Source organism: Rhagoletis zephyria, unplaced genomic scaffold (assembly GCF_001687245.7).
Source record: "Rhagoletis zephyria isolate East Lansing unplaced genomic scaffold, Rhagoletis_zephyria_1.1 Rzeph_scaffold_00154, whole genome shotgun sequence".
Taxonomy (NCBI): domain Eukaryota; kingdom Metazoa; phylum Arthropoda; class Insecta; order Diptera; family Tephritidae; genus Rhagoletis; species Rhagoletis zephyria.
Genome location: NW_016157238.1, coordinates 125,552 through 148,474, shown reverse-complemented (window position 1 = coordinate 148,474; position 22,923 = coordinate 125,552). Strand labels below are relative to the sequence as shown.

The window sequence follows — 22,923 nt, the reverse complement described above, 5'->3', positions numbered from 1 at the left end:
TCTCCAACCAACGAATCACAAAACTTTTACATTTTAACAATGATATAACATATATAAGATACAAATAATTTGAAGACGGAAGATAATACTATTAAATAAAAATCACATAAGTAATCATAGCAGAAACTTGTGCACGTGGTTTTGGCCCCTAGCGGTATTACAATTGTGTATCAGTGGAGCGACTTGGATACATCAATGCAATATAACATACAAATAGACATATATTAAAATTAGAGGAATAACCTGGCGTTGGTGAAAACCAGTCAACCTAACCAAAGCCCAAAAAAAGGATGCTACATGTTCAATTTTTATCGCGTCAGTATTTGCATAATTTTTGTGCTGCACGCTTATTATACCGCAAGAAAATATATTTATTTTATACGAATAATTTACGACAATGCATTCCACAATTATTTTTTAAATTTCCAATGCTAATTTAAATACTTTCAATTTGCTTTGAAAGGTCTTAGGCGCCGAGAGCTAATATGTTTTTGATGTTCGCATTATGAGAGTACAAGATGTTCTGACGAAATATATGGATCGCGTTTTGAAAACGCTAAACGTTCAATATTTATTGACGGTATTGCAATCCGCGATCCAGATTTCAAAATTTTTAGGGCTCCGTCACACGGTCAGTAATTATCACGATATTTGGATCGCGATCCATATTGATGGATTAATTTATTGCGGACGAATGCTACATGTTCAATATTTATCGCGTCAGTATTTGCATAATTTTTGTGCTGAATGCTTGTTATGACGTAAGAAAATAATTTTATGTTGTACGTATAATTTACAGATAATGCATTCCACAATTATTTTAAAATTTCCAATGTTAATTAAAATTTGTTTTGAAAGATTTTAAGTCCCAAGAGCGAAGGCAGAGCCGATGTTTGCATTATGAGAGTAAAAGATGTACTGACGAAATGTATGGATCGCGTTTTGAAAGTGCTACACGTTCAATATTTATTGACGGTATTGCGATCCGCGATCCAGATTTCAAAATTTTTAGAAATTTTGCAATATGGATCACAATCTATCAATACTGCATGCAACACCGTCAATAAATATCACGATACTTGGATCACGCCAATAAATACTGACCGTGTGCCAGGGCCCATAAGCTTCATTTTGTATTGTTCTTGTCCCGAACCTGTTCCTTATTCCACGCCGTACCTGGTCATACTACTACTACTACTACTCGTCATACTATAAAAACAATTAAGTGTAAGAAGCTTTTAAAGAATTTTGTGGGTGATTTGCAGTATTGTATTAAACTATGTCGGTTTAGTAAAACTGAAAGTACTACATTTCTATAAAGTGATACGATACTTTTTCAGTTATAAAATTTCTAACTCATTGTTCTTTGTTTTGGATTGGACCGGTTTGAAGTTGTTTACATTATGGAATTGTATTTGCTAAAATGTTATCGACAAAATTATTTCTTCAAGACTATTTGATTGCAGTTTATAGTTAATTGTGTAAAAGACTACCTGCATTTATTAAAAAATAAAGGAGTGGACCAATTTTGTATGTATGTCCTACATAGAGTTGCCAACTTGGATTTAGATAACCAGCACGATCATTAAGTTAATTTTACAAACAAAGAGTGGGAAAAGTCGTGCAGAGAGTGGGAAAAGTCGTGATACAGCCGGGACAACTCTAGTTTTTCAAGTAATTTTCTGGATATATGCCAAGTTTGAGATTTGGACTCAATTGAGTGGGTGGAAGGTACCACGCCCCTTGCCCATTTCTACACCTGCCTCAAACTATGCTACAAAATTGTTAACATTTCTATAAGCACTTCTAATAAGCCCCGTTTGTTTTGTATGCAAAAAATTTCGAAGCACGGAAAATTGTGTAAGCAAAATCTTAAAAACAACATAATGATTGGCAATAAAAGGTTAAATAAGGCCACATCTTTAGCTTTTCTTCAAGAAATTGCTATCGACCGTTTTCCCTAATACATAAATGGAGTGAAAATTAATTTTTTAAATTAGAGTAAAATCTTCAATAAAAAAATAATATATATATGATATATTTGCAAAAAAAAATATTAAATTAAAAGAATATTTTCCTACAACTGGTTTATTCAGAAAGCAATGGGAAAAATGTAAAAAATTCTATGAATTAGTCTATGGTTCTGAAAATGGTCACTGGCCAATTCCAATAGTTTTCAGAATCGTGGTAAATGATATCAAATGCGGCTTAACTGAAGTTAGGTATTTTTTGAAAGTGGTTTACCCAGAGTATGTATTAAGTATGAACAAATATATATACTTATGTGTTCTCAATGCCTTCACAAACACAAAAACAGCGGCTGACTGTATTTTTTATTATAGATTTAAGGAATCCTATAAAATCATTATCCGTTGTGAATATATCTTTCAGCTGTTGCTGAAAATGATGGACGAAAAGGATCAGGACATAAAAAGCCCAATGAAGCGAGTGGGATCTACGAGAAAGATCGTAATGTTTAGCAGTAAGTTACATACATACTTATACATTATGATTTTTTAAATTAATTTTGTTCATGTGCTATATGAAAGAAAATCAGCGGTAATTTTTAGCTCCTTGACACTTGCACTTAATTATACTAAAATTGTATGGACCACAAAACTGCTTACTCAAACTAGGAAATATAACTAAACAAATTTAAATTTAATGTCAGTGCAAAGTGGGCAACCGCCGCGATAACACGTCCCGTCGAGTTTGACACACTCTTTACCTCTTTGCGTTCAACTTTCGTAGTCTCCCATGTTTCCTCCCATCCCCATTCTGATTTGTAACTTCACAAGAAACGTCCAAAATTCAGTGACTTTGTACCCCTTCCTGTAGTAAAACAAAACGACGATCATATCCCCGGTTCTTAGTGGCAAGTGCTATCGGTCCAATTGTTGATGAACAAATTCGTCCATTATCATCATATAATAGTTGCGTTCCAGTTGCTTCACGATTTGCAGGTTTTTACAGGAAGCCGTTCCAGGTGACCCCCTCCCATAAGGTTTATTAATGGAGAAAACAGCTCTTCCTGCAAATCCTGTAAAACCTGCAAATCGTGAAGCATCTGGAACGGAACTAATGTATTCCATATCGAAAGAGATTTAAAATGCATTTGCGACGAGAACAACGTTGTAACGGAATCAAGATCCGGTGACCTTCTCCTCAAAATTGAAAATATCAAATCAGCCGAAAAGTTTCTTAAAGCTACCCACATAGGCATTATACCTGTAAAAATTACCTCCCACAAAGGTCTGAACACAACTCAAGGCAGAATATTTTCGAGAAATGGAAACCCACGCGTCCTACGACCCGACCTGTCCCTCGACCCTGAAGCACAAGTTGGTAAATAAAATAAATATAGATCGCCGATGTACAATCGGAGATGCATGGAAAATCTTTAACAGCAAGCCTAATGCACATCAAATACAACCTCCTCAAGAAAATACCATGACTCGCTCCCTTGCACAAATGGTAAAAAAACACCAGCTCAGAAATGACCGAACCAACAACCGTAAGCACAGCACACAACTCGCAAACAATTTCAGCATGCAAAACTCACGAAGAAACCACAAAAAATAAACGATAAGCAAATTACCGTGCAGTTATTAAAACAAGTCAAACTAAATCTATCACACAATCAACATCCATCATACCCAAATCCCAGCAGAAAAACAACACAACAACATAACCAGCAAGACAACAAACAAAAACTAATATCAGCACACCAGAAAACCCGACATGAAGCAGATGTGCAGCAGCTAATTCCAGCCCACACACACCCACATTCCCCAGCCCTACCATCAGTGACACCGAGTTTTCACCTTTCAGCCAATTACAAACAAAATTCTTCGATCTTAACGTTCTCATAACCCCTAATACATATAAAAACACATTACCGACACAAAAGAAATAATCTAGATAATTCAATTCATCTGCCCCACTCCCAAATCTTACGTTGGGCACTTCCACAATCTTCCGCACATCAACTCCAACAAACAAGCAGTCGCCATTCTTATTAAGCGGAATCTGCCCCACCACTCTCTTCCCACCCTAAGCAATATATCCTCACTATCCATAGAACTGCAAACTTCCAGCCTCTCAACCTTTACCCATATCGACCTTACCCTCTCCTTTCCCTCTCTCTCCAACAACTCATCATGGTACCTTATAGATGACATTCACGGCAGCGATCATTTTCCCACCTCATTCCCACATCCCGACCTATTATTCCCTTCTCCCCCAGGATCAAATTTAACAGACAGAGCGGATTGGAACAAATTTGAACATGCATGCGAGTCTTATTCCAAATACTTGCCAACATCTTGCAATATCAACACAGAAACCTCAAGCATCCAAAAAGCAATCCGCTGTGCGACCAACGACTCCATTCCTCTGTCCTCTACTAAACCAGTAAAATCGGTCGCTTTATGGTGGAACAATGATATTGCATCCCAACAAGCTAAGCAAGATGCGTGGCATCATTTCAAACGCAACCGGTCGTCCACAAATTTGCTGCTAGCGCTGCGTTTGCTTAAGTTTATATAATAATTAATTATTATGTAAGCCTTGTATAAATAAATAAATTTAATGTCCTTTTCTTATTTCATTTGTTTTTGTGAACTTTGTGCAGGCTTTGAAACGTTTATTTATGTGGTTTCTGATATAGATCAACCTATATTTTAAATTAAAATTATTAACAATAAATAAATAAACATAAGCTGCCAACAGCATCATACGTATTAACTGTAATTAATAAATTCTTTACTTCGATGCATCAGAAACAATGGGCCGTATTCATACAAACTAACCAAATGCATTTTCTTAAAATTTCAGAGCTTTTACTCGATTTATTCAAATAAATTTTAGCAAAAGGAATGAGATTTTAAGAAAAAGCAATTGTTTATTTTTTATTCATACGGCCCAACATTATCATGGCCCATCTCAAATTTTCAAAAATATATATGTGTATATAGGTAAATGTATAATATTTTTTACAAACGTTATAGACGGCATACACCGTGCGTCTGAGTCGTGAGTCGGTTTGGATGTGTTTGTGAAAATAAATATGTGTTAGTTACACCAACATGACTCCCGACATGACTCTGAATGATTCAGCTGTGTGTTGTCGAAGGTGAGTCAACACATACACAAACGACTCGCTAGTCAGACGCACCGTGTATGCCGCCTATTAAATCCATGGTTCAATTATTAAAGGCTTTGTAAGTAGCTTTTTTCTAAAATTTTACACTCACACCCACAGGGATGGTTTGTGGAAGCAGGAGAAAAAGGGGAAGAATTCCATCACGCTTCCTAAAATGGGAGCTAAATTCCATAAAACGGTGTGGATAATAGTGAATGGTGGTATTTTAAAACAAAAACGAATTTGATTTAAATATTTAATTTAAACAAGCTTATTTACGTCGAATATAACCCCTGATTGTTATTAAAAATAAATATTTCTGTGTATGTGCAGTATCGGTCATATCTATAGCACGCCATTTCAAAGTGATATTGTGTGGCACTTATGTTTATTTATTTNATATACAGTATCGGTCATATCTATAGCACGCCATTTCAAAGTGATATTGTGTGGCACTTATGTTTATTTATTTATTTTTAAGAATTTTCAATTAAAATATAGTTCATTTTCAGGCAACCCCCTCACATAAACCCAAGTTTAATAATTTGTAGAAAACTACAAAAAGTGTAACAAATTTTCACCTAAATTTCAAACTTTTTTCTCGGAAGTGTTAGAATTTTTTTGAGTACACAGTTTTTTAGCCCCTTCAATTTTAGCCTGATAATGTGCAATTTTCAAGTAGCTACGAATTACCGTTAATTTTTGAGAATTTTTTTTTGTCGCATTGGCTTCCATATATTGAATAAACTCAATTTATTTGTATATGGAAGAAATCCGCAACACCTTTGGCGAAGAAATTCTGAAAAATCAACGGTAACTTTTAGCCACTTGAAACTTGCACGTTATCAGACTAAAATTGAAGGAGCTAAAAAAACTGTACTCAAAAAAATTCTAACACTTCCGAGAAAAAAGTTTGAAATTTAGGTGAAAATTTGTTGCACTTTTTTGTAGTTTACTACAAATTATTAAACTTTGATTTATATGGGGTTTGTCTGAGAATGAAGTATATTTTAATTGAAAATTCTTAAAAATAAATAAATAAACATAAGTGGCACACAATATCACTTTGAAATGGCGTGCTATAGATATGACCGATACTGGACATACCAAACTTGCGCACGTCAGACGGTACATTTTTTTGTTGTATTTGTTTGCCAGATGATGGATATGAAGAAGTTATTTGTTTGTGGAAAACTTATGCAATATGTACGTGTTTATTAAAAAAAAAAAGACAAATAAAAAAACTTTGAGCTTACGTTTCTTTCGCGGTTATGACTAGATTGCTTGGAATCTGGTAATTCGAATTCTTTGATGTCGCACTTTTAATGTTCTGGGGAGATTATGCCACCGTAAGAATATTAAACATTGGCTTACACAGCCGCAATTGGCGATTCGTGCCGGACGAACTCAGGAAGAATAAAGAGAACACGCAGCTACTGAACGACTGAGACAGGAAACGTGATCTACATCGCAAAATGAGAAGTGCCGTAAGTGTGCTATTACATCGCGCCATTGACTAAACCGAGCTGTCGTGTGACGATTGCGCCCATGGATGGAGGTCCCCACGAATATCGACAAATACATTTCGGCATTTAAGGGAATTTCGTCTCTTTAGCCTACATTGAATTTCTGTAGTCCAACGATTCTCACCCATTTTGTCTTGTTGTCGCCAGCGAACGAAGAACAAACATTTCTCAAATTTAAAAAGTAAAAATTTTACTTTTAAAAATTTAAAAATGTTCTTAAAACTTTCAAAGAAATTTGGAAAATAAATAACACTGTTTTTGTTTTTAGGAGTAGGGTGGAAGTGTAATTGATAAAAGTTGCGACCCGTACGAGTCCGGACTAGTCAGAAATAGTCAGAATCAGTCAGATTTTACTGGAAATCGATCCCGTGCTCGGTTCGCTGACTATTGAGAGGACAAAAAAGAGAGTAAATACGGTTCTCTCTGTCAGAAGTTACCAGTTTTAGTCCGAGAATTTTTTGCTAATTCTAATGAATTTGAAAGTATTTTTGGTTATTTACATGTGTGAGCTGAGTGTGTTTACATACAAAATAAGCAAAAATGTATAACCAAAATTTGGAGGTTATGTTGAAGTTGACAGAAGTTACCATTTTTTACTAGAAAACGATCCCGTACTTTTCAATGTAACTCTCTCGCTCTGAGCGAATTTTTATTTTTTGAGAGTTTTACTAGTCCGACTCCGAAGAATACGGGATTGCACCTTTTATTAGAGAGAAAGTTTTTTTTTTTTAACCTTTCATTATTGAATCATGCGTTAAATCTATGTTTGTTTTTGTATTATAAATGTCAAATTTTCTCGATCCTTCTGAAAAATTTAATGATATTTAATAAAAAATTCTCAATAATTTTATTTTATTCTTTTAGGTATCCGACAACAGTTAAATGAACAACTTAGATGTTTAGATATTAGAGTGGAGTCCCAAATTGGATTAATTCAAGAAATACAGGATTTCTTTCGACGTCGGGGCGAACTGGAGCTCGACTACAGTAAAAGTCTAGAAAAATTTGCTCGAGGTTTACTTTTAAAGCAGAAACAGAAGTAATTTTTAAGATTTTTTATTACAGTTTTTTGCAATACAAGAAGAATAATTGATTTAAATATGAAGTACCAATGATATATATTTATTTACGCATTGTTGTACATATCGCACGTTTAATAATACACACAATTAATTCAAAATTTCAATTTTGTGAGAAAACGAAATCAAAGTTTGATCAATTCATACAGTTGGTATACAAAAAGACAGGAATAGGCACATATCTTCGCCATTATTTTTTTTTTTAAAGTGAAGTTGGTGTTATTGTTGTAGCGGCTACAACAACCCCTCCCAGATCGGTTAATATCTCGGTCGTTGTCGTCAAGCTCCACTAACGGAAGCCCCAAGAAGCGTGCAGCCTTAATGGGGTCGGTCCACAGGGACAAATGCGATAGCTTTGTCGGGTTTTCCGGCATATGAAGAGATGCTTCGAGTCGTGGGGAGTCTCTCAGCATGCCGGACTCTCATTTGGCATATCTGCGTCTAATCTGCTCAGGTATGAGTTCAACCTGCTGCAGTAGCCAGGGCGAAGTTGGGCTATTGCGGTTCTAGTCTCCCGAGGCAGATGAAGCTCCGTCTCGTCGATGTCCGGTGGTTGTGCGCCTAGAACGGCATTCACAGGTCTGGAGTCTACATAACTCGAGACTGACTCCATCTGAATCGAGCTTATTAAATGTATGGTCAAGCCTCCAAAACGTGAATTTTGAATTAAATCTCTATATTATTAAACGTGCGATATGATATGTACATATGTAATAGTCAAATCATAAAAGGACTTTACAGCGTCTCTTTACAATTTAGTGGTAGTTTAAGTGGTTTAAGGTTTGAACTTTTTGGCCAAAACTCGTATTTTACCAACATAACACTATCCGAATTATAAATAAAGACCAATGTGCACTCAGGTTTAATAGGAGGTTTTTTATCTTTTGGAACCCCTATTGAAGTTTCCTGCTCAGCATTTTTTAGAACATTTTTAGAAGTGTGCATTAGGGCGGGTCGAAAATCTAATTTTTCTCAAATCCCTTGGTAATAGTGAAAATATATTGTATCATGAAGTCAACAACAAGCCTGCGAAATATTAGTCTTTCATTTTAATTGTAAGAGCCCGCGCATCGACCGCCAAGTGACCCACAGCACACTAGTCGAATAAGACCAATTCTTGTTAAAAATTCTGGGTTTAGCCAAAAATTTTGGTGCATGTTATTAGATAATGAATCCTTTAACGCAAAAGATAAAGTCAAGTATCATTTCGCGCAGCCCTTTATCTTATCGTTAATCTCAAACTCATCTATTTTCAAGAAAATTTTAATTGTTCTCTTAATAATTGCATTGGCCTATAGTCAAAAGATGTAAAGAACAACATTAATATTGCTGGCGTGCATTTAGAACGCTAGTTCCAAATATTCTAATCCTTTTTTAATATTAACTATAGTTTGCGATTTTTTGCAAATTTAGGAACAATTTCGGTAGCTCTAATAGAATAGCCATTATTTTCCATAATCGCGGAATAATTTTGTTTATGCAAATTAGTATGGAAACACTGAACCGGCACAACTTCTAGACACACTAATTGGTTTACTTATGTTTATGCATACAATATAAAAATTGCAAATATAAGAAAATGATAAAAAATTTTGTTCAAGATTTTTTTTATTTTAAATAATTTGTTTATAATCTGAACTATTTTAGTCATATTATTATCAAAAATCAGTAACATTAAGTCTCGCCTTCAATTTGTTAATTATTACGCACCGATCGAGTAACATTTACCAAAGTTATATCGAAAAGCTTTAGTGGATTTCCAGTTTTTTTCTAAACAAATTTCTCTTCAATTGTATAAATAACCTTTAAATAAAAGAACCGGATTACAGAAAACTGTGCCAGCGAGTGACTTTTTTCGTTCAAGCTGAATGCAAAGCAATATCGTCCAACTGGAGAGTCCTCAAAAGGATTTCCCAGGATATGTTGAAAACTATTCCATTTACCTACAGACACTTTTTCACATAATGGAATTAACTAAAATATTTATGTATATCTAAACACTTATTGCACGTCCCCTACTTTCATATAACGGCAAATTTAGAAACCGCGAAAAATGTGCTTCTGCGGCGACTAATGAAACCATTCCGCACCAGTTTTCAAGACTGCAAAAATGGACTTAAAATGGGCGTTTCTCACCCTAATTGTAATGTATGTAAATACTTATATGTTTGAAACTACTATTAACTTGTCGAACGATTCCTAATCTTTGACAATACATTCATTCACCACGATCTTGAAAACTGACCAAATCGGCGTGACCAAGTCCATGGTCATTTTAATATTATATAAACATTAAAAGGTTTGAAATAAATCTCGTCTCACTTTTTTGTATTTTTCACTTGGTTGCTGAAGTAATGAAGAATTGAAAATTCATAAGGGAAAATCATAGTTTTCTTATTTTTTATTTTAATATCTTAAAATCGTGTAGACTTATTGAAAAATGATAAATGAACGTGAAGTTCTAAATTTAATAGCCCTTAATTTGATATATCGTCCTGTTTATAACAATAACGCATTCCATAGATATTACAAGCCAAAGTTTCCTTTTCGAAATTCATACACTTTGATTCAAGTGCGCGGGCTAAAGATAAGTTTTAAATTAATCTTTCGTAGCCAATAACAATTGGTTGAGACCTAAGACACCATAATATTACTATTACAATGCGGTCAAATGACTTTTATTTTCCCCCATACAAAATCGACCCAGCCTAGTGTGCATTTCTCTTTAAATTTCACCTTAGGTCTCTGAAGACAAGAAATATGTTTCAGGTCGATTGGGGTGTTCACAACGGTGTCGTATTATTGTATGTCGTAAACTTTAAGCACCTAAAATTATATTAAAAGGGATTCGCAAAGTACTATCAAAAACACATTATGAATTTCCGCAGTGCTAAAAAATAGTTGGCTGTGATTTAAAGTTCTTTAAACATTTATTTAAGCTTTTAAAGTTTACGACATACAACAATACGACACTTACGACACCGCTGTGAATCTCTTAAATATAAACATAAATTTACATGTAATATAATACAATTTGTGACCAAAAAGTGTAAATTTTAAAGCACTGTAATAGGGCAATTTTTTGTTGAAACCATTAAACAAAACCTTAAAATTGTTTGAATTGTAGAAGAGATCACTGGCCAATATTTTCAACTTTTGCTTGCTGGCAACATTTATTAAAAGAAACTCAATCTTTGTCAAAAGATCATGCCATATTAGCAGATTTGTATTCGACAAGTATTGTTGCTAGCTTACAGACAACCATTGAAGATGTTCAGCGGATATATAAAAAGGTAAGAGGATAGCATAAGCCATTACATAAGTGCTAATTCATAATCATGAGCAATTTTCATTCACAGTGCAAATTGATAGGATATGAGATTCACGAGGATATACAACGTCTCTTACAAGAACTGCATATGACAATGAAAACGTATCAAAGATATGAGGTCAGTCACACACCTGGGGTATTCACAGCCGTGTCGTAAGTGTGGTATTGTTGTGTGTCGTAAACTTTAAACGCCTAAAAAATATATTGAGGGGGTTCGCAAAGTACCATCAATGTCATATTGTGAATTTTCGCAGTGTTTAAAAATAGTTGGTTGTGGTTTCAAGTTCTCTAAACATTATTTAAGCTTTTAAAGTGTACGACATACCATGATACGACACTTACACCGTTGTGAATCCCGCAACCGAATATAAGTAAGCGCTTGAACGAAAATAAATGAAAATAATGGTCTTTATTTCTTATAGAGTGAATGTGTTACAGCAAAGTTAAAGTTAGTTACAGCAGAAGCACAAAGGAAGAAACTAGAACAAACAATTGCAAAAGAAAAGTTAGAGCGCAACAAGAAATATAAACTTACAGAGAGAGAAATTGTCAAAGTAAATGAATTAGGAATAATTTTGTATTAAAGCAATTGACATTCTTGTAATTTCAGAGAGATACAAAATATAAAGATGCAAGACTGAAAGCCCTAAAAGCAAAAACTGAATACCAATTATGTTTAGAGGCGTCAAATACTACTATACATAAATATTTTGTGGAAGACCTGTGTGATCTGATAGATGTAAGCAGAAACGTTAGATTTATTTATTATTATAATGTCTTACTTTCCACTTCGTTAGTGTATGGATCTCGGTTTCGGATCAATGATTTCAAAAGCTATTCTTATGCATGTGTCGGCAGATCAGGGTCGATCAAGATCAATCCTTCAGCAAGCCGATAACCTCTCTCACCTAATTCATTCTATAGATTGTCGTGCAGATAAGCAAAAATTTTTAGAACATCATCATGCTGCGTTTATGATTCCCAAGCGCTTAGAACTGCAGTGCCAATATGACCAGCCTGATAGTATTGAAATGGAAATAAAGAAGGAATTACATTTGGATATGGAGCAACGATTGGAAACATTGGGTCAAAGATTACGAGATCTCCGCATAGAGTGCGATGAAGTTTGGAAGTCCCTTGAGACAGCAGAAACCAAACTTCTTGAACACTACAATAACAAAGATAATGACACGAGCGATATTTTCACCGAAGCTAAACAGTATATATGTAAACCACCTATAACGCCTAAATTAAAAGCGGAGAAACAGGACATTGAAGATTATTACATAACGGTGAGTTTAGATAATGGCGAAAAATATGTACATCTGACTGTGAAAACAGTTTAACTTTAATTAGTTAGATACAGTTCAAAAATTGAGATACAATTTTTATTCAATAGAAAATTCGAGAATACATAAGCGGAACGTCCCGAATAGCTCGCTTAAGTGCAAAGGCTGAATTTTTACGAAATGTTTTAGCCAAGGATAACAAGGATATACCTTCTCACACAAAAGGAATTATATCAGCTCGCAAACGAATCGGACGCGTAAATATTTCTGGGCAACCTAAATTATTTGGCGGTTCCTTGGAGGAATATTTGGAATTCACTGGAGAAGAAGTGCCCCTCGTAATGCGGAGCTGTATTCGTGTTATTAATCTATACGGTACCATTTTCCACATATCTAGTAGACTGGCTTATTTAATTCCAATCGCTATATCGTTTTAGGATTACATCACCAGGGAATCTTCAGAGTTTCGGGCTCCCAGGTGGAAATTTCAAACTTCCGTGAAGCTTTTGAAAGAGGCGAAGATCCACTTGCCGATACGAATGATGCATCTGACATTAATTCAGTTGCAGGAGTTTTAAAGTTATACTTAAGAGAATTGAGGGAGCCATTGTTTCCTATAGTGTATTTTGAACATTTTGTGTCTATAGCAGGTTTGTTGTGTGCTATTCATTTTATTTGGTTTCTTAGTACCAATTTGAAACGTACTAAAAGTAAGTTCATTAGGAATCAACACAAAGGAGGATATAATAGCAGCTATAAGGAATTTTCTAAGCAACCTTTCTCCAACAGTTTTAGTTGTTATTCGCTATCTGTTCGCATTTTTAAATCAGTAAGTATAAGTATATAAGAGTATGTATTTTGTTTTATATAACGAATTTTAAAATTTTTTTAGCTTGTCAGAATACGCTGATGAAAATATGATGGATGCTTTTAATTTGGCGATCTGTTTTGGTCCGACACTCATGCCTGCGCCAGAGGATAGGGACCAAGTGCAGTACCAAAATCAGATAAATGAGCTTGTTAAGTGTATGATACTTTACCACGATGATATTTTTCCACCAGATTTAGTGGGTTTGGAGTATGAAAAATATATATCCCACGAACCTTTCATGGATATGTAAGATATACTTACCTAAATATACATGTTTTTCATATTTTTAAATATTTAGTTTTGTCGGTGAATCACCAGTTGATAATGTGACCGAAGACCCAGACTCAGAAATTTGTCCTTCCGAAGATGGTAAGAATCCAAGTAATTAATGTAATTGATGGGTTTTTAGAAACAAATTCCGCATGTGAGGGGAAGGGAACTACATATATTACAAGTATGATAATATGTCAAACAAAACACCAACATTTAGTCTGTCCCTTTGAACTTCGGACATAAACCTCTGGAACTCTCTTTACAGTCAATTACCGTTAGTTAAAGATGTTCATGACATTGCAATTTGTTCAACAGAACTAACGGTTCATTTTTATATCAGTGTGACTCAACTAAACGATCAAATAATAGTCTGTTAAGTTCGTGTGCAGTTTTAAGGTTGTTGTTTTTTTTTTTTTTTGAGAGAATTGTTTTCAACAGAGATAATAAGATAATAAGGAGTGCGCATGAAAAAATTGTAACATTGTTTTTCACTTCCTACTTTCGTATTAAGTGTCCGCTAAAAAAAACAGCATCATCATCGTCTTTGGTTTTAATGTCAGATGAAGCCGAAATATTTTTTTTTTCATTTCCATAGAGTTGTTTGCTAAAAATGGAGACTCAAGCTAAGATTCGAAAAATCATTGTGAAAGTTTTTCAACAAAATCCGAAATGGAGTTACATAAAAATTTCCAAAACCGTTAAAGTCTCTCGTCAAACTGTGAGCCGGGTTTTAAAAAACTTTAAAGAGAATCTAAGTGTCAATAGAGAGGTGGGTTCTGGTAGAAAATATGGATCAGGGGACCTACACAGAGCTAAATGTATCAAGGACCGTTTTGGAAAAAATCCAAATATTTCGGGTAGAAAAATCGCTCAAAAATGCGGTTGCTCTGAATCATTTGTCCGGAAAGTGAAAGGGGACGCTGGCCATAAACCGTACAAAGTTCAGAAAGTCGCAGATCGGAAAGCTGCGAAGAACGTCGACGCAATTAATAGAATAAAAAAGTTGTAGGCAAACTTTGTAAAAAAGACTTATGTATTGGCGGACTTTTCGCAGCTCCAGGCAACGACTTTTACGTAGCGGATCAGCGGGGAAATGTTCCAGAAGACTACAGAACCCCAAAAAACCAAGTTCCCCAAGAAATGGCTCGTGTGGCAGGCCATATGCAGCTACGGTAAAAGAAGCCAGCCATACGTAACTTCTGGGTCAATCAACACGGATATTTATATAGGTAAATGCTTGCAAGAGGTTAAACCATTTGTATTGCAGCACAAGGTATCCAACTTCTTTTGGCCTGATCTGGCATCATGCCACTATTCAAAAAGAGCCAAGGAGTGGTACACCAACAATAAAATAAATATTGTAACTAGAGAGGCTAATCCGCCAAAATGCCCAGAGCTAAGACCAGTGGAACGCTATTGGGCTCTAATTAAGCGAAAACTGAAGGCGACGAAAGGTGTATCGAATGACATAAGGGAATTCAAAATTAAGTGGACTGCAGCGTCTAAAACCATTCCTGAAAGCACCATACAGGCCTTGATGGAGGGAATTCCTGAAAAAGTTCAAAATTTCCTTATAAACAAAAAACTTTAATTTTTTCTTTTTTGTGAAAGAAACTATATGAAAAGAAGTACAATAAAAAAACAAATTGGCATAATTTGAATTCACATCTTACTTAATATTTTGATTTTTCTATGTTACAGTTTTTTCATGCGCACTCCTTATAACCAAAATTAAAGAAGGTTCAAATATTTGTACTGAACATTTTGTAAGTCAGAAAGTGTTCTGCATTCTTATGTAAATGTAATCTCGTGTCATTTCCACCAAAAAGTACAAATTTCAAATACTTCAAGAAAAAGTACACTCTACAAATTTTTTTGTTTAAATTGGCGCATATTAAGACAAAAAACCAGTTTCCTCTCTTAAAGAATGCAAATTTACATACCGTGTTAATTAAATTAAACACTGCTTGTTTATTTTTGCTTACCATATGTGTGGCGTAGAACAAATTTCAAATTTGTTTGTTAAATTCTAAACACTTATGGCCTTATTCATAAAAAATAAAGTAGCTTTATAAAAGGTTTATAAATTGAAAAATGTATGAAAACGTCAATTTATAAAGCTCTTTAAACCTACTTTATTTTTTATGAATAAGGCCATTAATGTTCACTATTTCACAGTTACTACATAATATGTTTAAAATTTGCTAAATTTTTTTTTAATTTACGCATATAAAGGGGATATTTTTACTTTCAAAATTTTTGCAATTTTAAACACGTCATGCGTATATCTATGTGTATATTTTAAAGAAAAAATGTTTAAAATCAAGTCTTAAACATCTTATGCGTATATTTACACAAATTCTGGTTGAAAAATAGACACTTTTCAGTAGTAGTTTTACATGCACTTTTTAGAGTGTATATCAGTTAAGGCTGCTTCGAAATATAATTGTAAATACTTTTCTTTTTCTCTAACGCGCGGCATTTTTAAAAAATTTTACATTTGCAATCCGGAGCTACGATAGGTCGTTTATACAACTTTGTTCGCAACATTGCCCTTTCGCTAAAAATGCCACTTTGCAACGTTTTATGAATCGGACTATTGCCACATTTATCAACCGACTTCACAAAAAGGAGGAGGTTATCAGTTCGTCGGGATGTTTTTTTTTGTATGTACGTTACCGCATAACTTCGGACCACGTTACCGATACCCATACTAATTTTGTTTAGATCCGATAATTGGATCGTGAAGAAATTAACGACAATCTTAAATTTGTATATGAGAATTGAATTCGGTTTTATTTTTTGCTTAAAAATTACTTGTAATATAGTTCTCCTCACTACTATTATTTTGACGGTAGTTTTATATGGTTCAAACGAGAGATGGCCGCCGGACTAGATATTCTATCCTAAACCCTCGCATCCCGACATTAAATATTAGTTAACATGCGTACGCAAAAAAGCAATCACTCAGGTTAATCGAATACATACAATCTCATTTCAAGCGACTCTACTTAAGCCGCTACCCCGTGCAAATATAGCTTTAAAGTCCCTTTTTAATAGAACATTTACAATGCCTTACTACAATGCAATAATGTGACTGTTGTGTAATTTACCCATTTAGAATCGGAAACTCTGGAGGCAACGGTGCAGTTCGATTTTAAAGCAAGGTCTCTCCGTGAATTGTCCATTCGCAAAGGAGATATTGTGATTTTGAGAAAACAAGTGAGTGGGTCATCCATGTGGAGTAAGAAATAAATAAACATTATCTTTTTCAGGTATCTAATGATTGGTGGCATGGGACGTTAAATGGAAGGGAGGGTTTAATACCCGACAAATATATATCGCTCAGAATTAAGTACGTATTTAAAAATTTAGATGCTCGCTCATACTCATGCTTAACTACTCATATTAGAGGGGAGGAGAGAGACAAAGTCTGCATGGATCAATACACTCATAGGGATATTAACACTGAAAATGAATCGACTGTCGAAAGCCGAATAGATAACGCGAAGGATGATTGTCATATATGCATTGAGTCTGAAATTGAGTTGATTCCGAATAATTTAAGAAACGAAACATTTTACGAAGATAATTCTCAAAATTCCTACGAAAAACTTGAGGAAGAAGAGATGGCACACAACTATGAAAAGTTAGAGGTACTTGAAACGACGGTGTAAACTTTTTATGATTGAATTTATTTTATTTGTTGAAAACAGAAAACGCTGTAGCTATCTAATGATAAGGGTCAAAATACTTTTTATTAATATATATTTTTGCCAGTTGTAATTTAGTGTTTAATTGAAAAGAACAAAATATTTAAACTTATTCCCGTTTAGCGGGTTATTTTGTTTAATGATTATATTTTTTAATTCAGTTTTCAACAACAAAATACATTAAAGAATACTAATCATACAATCAGATAATTTAATTTAAAGTAACTATAACGAAATATTCCGTCAGAAATGCCCGTAACGAAACTCATTTCATTGACCGGTTAGTTTCAAAAGTTTAATATTTGAAATTGTAAATAATATTTCTATTGGCAAACACATTTATATCGTCACCATCTATATAAAGGACCCTATGACACTTTCTGAAATGTTGTTTTTTAAATACTTTGTTAGTTGCCTTTTTGATACATCCGTATCTTAAAAAATATGAGAATTGTGTAAGCTCTTTAATAAAATTTCAAATTTTATCAAATAGAGATTTTTGCCACGATGGTTACTATATGATATATCTCTAATTTACTTAAACGCTGAAAAACGATTATTGAATCATGCCCATGGTACAATAAACACAGGTAGAAGCCAAATTGACATCAAACCTACAAAAGTCAAAGTTTTCGGGAGAGTAAAAATAAAAATGAGCGTGTGTAAGGAAAAATAAAAAATTACATTTCGCTGGTTGACGTTTTTGAGTAAATTTGAAGTTTTGTTTTTATTTTTTTTCTTTAGTTAAAATTTGTTAATTTGTATGTTGTTTTCTGTTTTTAATTTATGAGTAGGAGGGACTTTCCGGCATAAGGGTCATAGGAACAGCACTTGGTATCAAAAGTGCCTTTCCTGTACCTCCCGGTGCATTTATGAAATCTGCTGCTTTAAAATGTTTAACGCACAGCAAGGCATTTCGCTGCAGTTCTGCCCCAAAGCTGTTTTCGCAACACTCTTTACGCGAAGGACATTGAGGCACGTTAAAAACAATTAGTGGTATCTGCTTCATATTTAAAACCACATAAAAAACAACGCTTCAGGTGTTGCATTTTTAACACATACACTAAGTATAAACCGCACAACACTACTCAAATTCACATGTTAATTAAAATTTGTCATTAACGAACATTAAAAAAAAACAACGATATGACATTCAAAGCGTAACGAAATATAGGAAATAAAAGAAAAACAAGCTGAAGTTTAAAGGTTTGGTTCTCATGAGAGCAACGTCATTTTGGCTTCTACCTGTATTAATGTGCCTTGGGTAGAAGCCAATTTGACATCAAACCTACAAAAGTCAAAGTTTTCGGGAGAGTAAAAATAAAAATGAGCGTGTGTCAGGAAAAATAAAAAATTACTTTTCACTGGTTGCCGTTTTTAAGTAAATTTGAAGTTTTTTTTTATTTATTTATTTTCTTTAGTTAAAATTTGTTAATTTGTATGTTGTTTTTTGTTTTCGATTTATGAGTTTCAGTGTTTTTGGGGGGATTTTCCGGCATAAGGGTCATAGGAACAGCAGTTGGCATCGCACGTGCCTTTCCCGTACCTCTCGGTGCATTTGTGAAATCTGCTGCTTTAAAATGTTTAACCCTCAGTAAGGCATTTCACTGCAGCTCTGCCCCACAGCCGCTTTCCCAACGCCCCTTACGCGAAGGACATTGAGGCACGTTAAAAAAATAGTGGTATCTGCTTTATATTTAACACCACATAAAAAACAACGCTTCAGGTGTTGCATTTTTAACACATACACTAAGCATAAACCGCACAACACTACGAAAATTCAAATGTTAATTAAAATGTGTTATTAACGAACATTCAAAAAAACAACGACATGACATTTAAAGCGTAACGAAATATAGGAAACAGGGACGTGAACCGGTTTTTTTTCTATTAATTAACTGAACCATTAACCGAACCGAAATTTTCCACAAATGTTTGATCCGAACCGAAAACCGAACCACTTTCTATGTATAAAGGTTTAAAGGTTCGTTCCAACAATTTTCAATAGATAAATGTACCCCCTTTTTTCTTTTTGTTAAACATGGTAATACCTACCATGTTTGTTTACCATGTGACAATATCAAATGTAAAGGCAACCCATCTCATTTGACAGACACTCGACCCTTAACCTTGCGCGTTGTTGCACTTGACACTTGACACTTAAACTTTTTCGAACCGTTGAACCGAACCGAAACCCCGGTTCAAAGACCAAAAAACCGCTTTGACGAACCAATCCAAAAGTGCAAAAACGGTTCGAACCACTGAACCGAACCGACCAAATTTTTCATCCGGTTCACGTCCCTAATAGGAAATAAACGAAAAACAAGTTGAAGTTTAAAGGTTTGGTTCTCATGAGAGCAACGTCAAAATGGCTTCTACCTGTATTTTTGTGCCTTGGGTGTACCCATGGTACAATAATTACAGGTATTGTCTTCCCAGGGAGTTTTGCTTCACATCGAAATTCGTGCTCCCTTGTTTCCATTTTGACGCAGTTCAATGTTAATTATTTTACTTTTATTTGGCTTTGCTTTTTGTATTCGCTCGTATTTAATTTTTATAATAAATATTTTAAATAGTTGTATACAATTGCATATATCCATATATGTATATATCCATAAAATTTAAATAGGACCACTGTGGAGCTGTTCTTAACCCAAGGCCAAATAATCATTTAAATCAGTTCACAAAACCATCATAAAATAAACAAATACACATGTCGAACTGAGAACCTCCTCCTTTTTTCGAGTTCGGTTGAAAATGGCGTAGTTATTTGCACATAAACTCAAAAAAATCTTAACTTTATACCCTTTTGACTTAGGGCCGTTTTCTGAAGTAACCTTTAACTTTAATGCTCACTTTATATTTAAAGGTTGGGTTAAAAATAAAGCTATGTCTAAAGTTAAGCGTTTTTACCTCCCTTTTATTAGCTCGGGATGTAACTATGTATGTAATATTGATACGCCTAAAAGATGCAGCGATTTATATTCTCAAGTTACATACCTGATGACAGTACGAATAGAAATTATAATAGCGAGGTTTTAGTTTTTTAAACTATAATTTTTTATTAATATTGGTTTTTGACGTATTTCTTTGTTGTAAAACAATAAAAAATCGATTTACTTTACTTTAGACACAATCATACATTTTAATGCAACCTTTAAATGTAAAGTGAGCTTTAAAGTTACAGGTTACTTGAGAAAACGGCCCTTAATCTTCGATTTAATATTGTTTTCCATATAACAATAATTTTGAATCTGAGCGGTATGAAATAACACGTCCAAATTAGCTGAATAAATGAAGATATCAAGCGTTTAACTTTGATATATTCCGTTTAAGTAAAAAACCGCGTATCGTGGTTCTGCAAAACCACGTAACTGACTTTTGTGCCAAAAAAGTTATTAGTCACCGGAAGCTCCTGCTATCAAGTCCTTCTCCATTCATACAAAAATATCAATACTTAGGTATAAGAAGAAGAGATAATTGGGAATAAAAGAGAGAACCGCTTTGAAATATGACAAGTTTTACTCTCTCCTATAAATTAAGGCAACCTTACATACGAGGTTTTGCATCTTCTTGATACGCGGTTTTGTACTTTAAACAACGATATTTATGGATATATATACTATGGCATTAACCAAAACTGATGAAAATGATTCAAGTCTTTGTATTGTATTTTATTTTAGTACTTTTATCACTCGAAAATAATCGCTTTTTGTGCTAAGTGGAGTTTCAAGTTAAGTGACTTTTTTAAATTAGTTACGCAAAATTATTTCAGTCTTACGCAGAGAACCATTGACTTTGATTTTCCTAAGCGTGATCCCCCTTAACTAATGTTGGCCCCATAATGATGATTAGATCAAAAAGTCGTAATTCCTTATATCTTATCAAATCATGAAAGGTATTTAGACTTTGGCACAGCCGAAGAGAACTACGCTTTTTTGTTACTACGATATTGGAAATGTTTTAGTTAAATTGAATGAAATGCACTTTTGATGTTTGTAGAATTCGCCGTCCCAGGAATCAAAGCATCACTGTCTTCCTGAATCCAAATCCACAATGCATATCAAAAGCAGTCACAACACCACCGAGACCACCGATATAAAAGATAATTCAGTTCCTTGTGCGCTTCACTGTGCAAATGCTAACGACGACAATTCTCAACCTTCAGCAGAATTGGACCATTCAAACAAAGTTGATACTGCTGAAGAGGAACTAAAAAGCTTGAGTGAATTTCAAAAAAATAAATTTCTATGGGAAGTAAGATCTCGGCGGGGCACATCCAAGGAAGCCTTTTATAACTTGCCATATGAAAAGAAGCACATTGCACCGGATCTAGTTATGGATTTACCAGTGTCAAAAAATAAAATTTTTGAATATGTTTCCCAAAATGCGGATCCTGAGGTAACTTCTTTACATTATAATAAAAATGCACTTTCTAAATTCATTAACATTATGTCTGCCTATTTACTTGTTATTTATGCATAAACATATGAAATTTTTTTGCCAATATTTATGTCGTAAAATAACCTGAATTTTAATCTTTTAGGATACTGATGATACAGCGTTAGTGAAGGGAAATATGACAACCTTTAAAAGGCCCGAACATACGACATCTTCAAAGAAGAAGAATTGCAATGAGGATTGCAAAGCAGCTTGTGTCCCGTCACCTGCACCAGTTAAGGAAGATTTATATGCCAATGTTAGTGCTTCCTCGGCGTCGGCGGGTGGATTTGTTTTAGATTGCGAACAGAACGATTTAAAAAAGCTAGAAACGAACACAAACAATATAGAGTAAATAGTACTGCTAATGTAATCTTCAAGTACCCTAATCTATTTTTTTTAATTTCTTTGTAATTCATAGCAATTAACCATAATATATGTATGTATAAAAAAATATATAAAACGACAATGAAAACTTCACTTTTAATTTAGTTCAACTTTTAGGTTGATTGCAGGTTTATTCGCATATTTTATTATAGGTTTTGCTGTTCGCGTACATAGGTTAATAGAACTCCAAATGTATTGAAAGAAAGCCAAATGCTAATTTACTTATGTTTGCTTAGCGAATTGCTTTTGCCAAACATTTAATTTATATTCTTTTCATGTTTTCTGATTTATGCTTTTGTATGTTAACTTTATTTCGATCAGCTGTACTAAAAACTTGCAAGTTTAGCGTTCGCGTACTTTAGCAAACATTTCTCTCTTTGAGAGAGAACAGATAGAAATGCATTCGAATTTTGCTGTTGGGAGTTTTTTGCTGGAATACACCTTATAACTAATTAAAGTTAAACTGTTTTCACAATCAGATGTACACAGTTGCCGTTGTATAAGAAATAGTGGCATCTTATTTCCGAAAATTTTCGTGTTTTTCGTTTTCCTTGATGATACATTCTCACAGGTAGAGTATGTTTTTCCCAGCATTGACGTCTCGATTCCAACAGGTACCGCATTTTGGGCAAACAGTAGAGCAACTTCTTATCTTTCTTTATCAAAATTTTCACAGCAAAAAAAATGTTTTTGGCAATATACATATGTACATATAATGCAACAGCATTTGATATTTTGCAAAGGTTTATGTTTTTTTGGAATTAATTTTTTTCTTGTTGGCAACGAAATTCGAATCACCGAAGTTATAGGTATTCACTTTTTTCGAAATTGTTGGGATATTATTAATTTTCCCGCGATTGGCAATACGAAT

At 34.1% G+C, this 22,923-nt stretch overlaps 2 protein-coding genes across 6 annotated transcripts in view; one reads left to right on the top strand and one right to left on the bottom strand.

The window, feature by feature from the left end:
* Positions 1–22,923, bottom strand: part of Mlp84B (Muscle LIM protein at 84B) — a 123,035-nt gene that overhangs the window by 50,499 nt on the left and 49,613 nt on the right. The gene's annotated exons all lie outside the window — the stretch shown is intronic.
* On the top strand, positions 1,149–22,127 carry LOC108354220 (SLIT-ROBO Rho GTPase-activating protein 1-like). Of its 5 annotated transcripts, XM_017605422.1 has the most exons (19): positions 1,202–1,281; positions 1,467–1,860; positions 2,392–2,482; positions 7,534–7,708; positions 10,876–11,041; positions 11,108–11,197; positions 11,502–11,633; positions 11,690–11,818; positions 11,877–12,371; positions 12,479–12,743; positions 12,806–13,018; positions 13,092–13,197; positions 13,261–13,485; positions 13,538–13,608; positions 16,634–16,734; positions 16,788–16,867; positions 16,925–17,168; positions 21,228–21,626; positions 21,772–22,127. In XM_017605422.1, the coding sequence occupies exons 3-19, from the start codon at positions 2,404–2,406 to the stop codon at positions 22,018–22,020; spliced, it is 3,219 nt and encodes a 1,072-aa protein (XP_017460911.1). In that variant the 5' UTR covers positions 1,202–1,281; positions 1,467–1,860; positions 2,392–2,403; the 3' UTR covers positions 22,021–22,127. The 5 variants fall into 5 exon arrangements, with proteins under 5 accessions (XP_017460925.1, XP_017460918.1, XP_017460904.1 ...); XM_017605436.1 differs by lacking the exon at positions 1,467–1,860 and having other exon boundaries at positions 1,149–1,227; XM_017605429.1 differs by lacking the exon at positions 1,467–1,860 and having other exon boundaries at positions 1,189–1,323.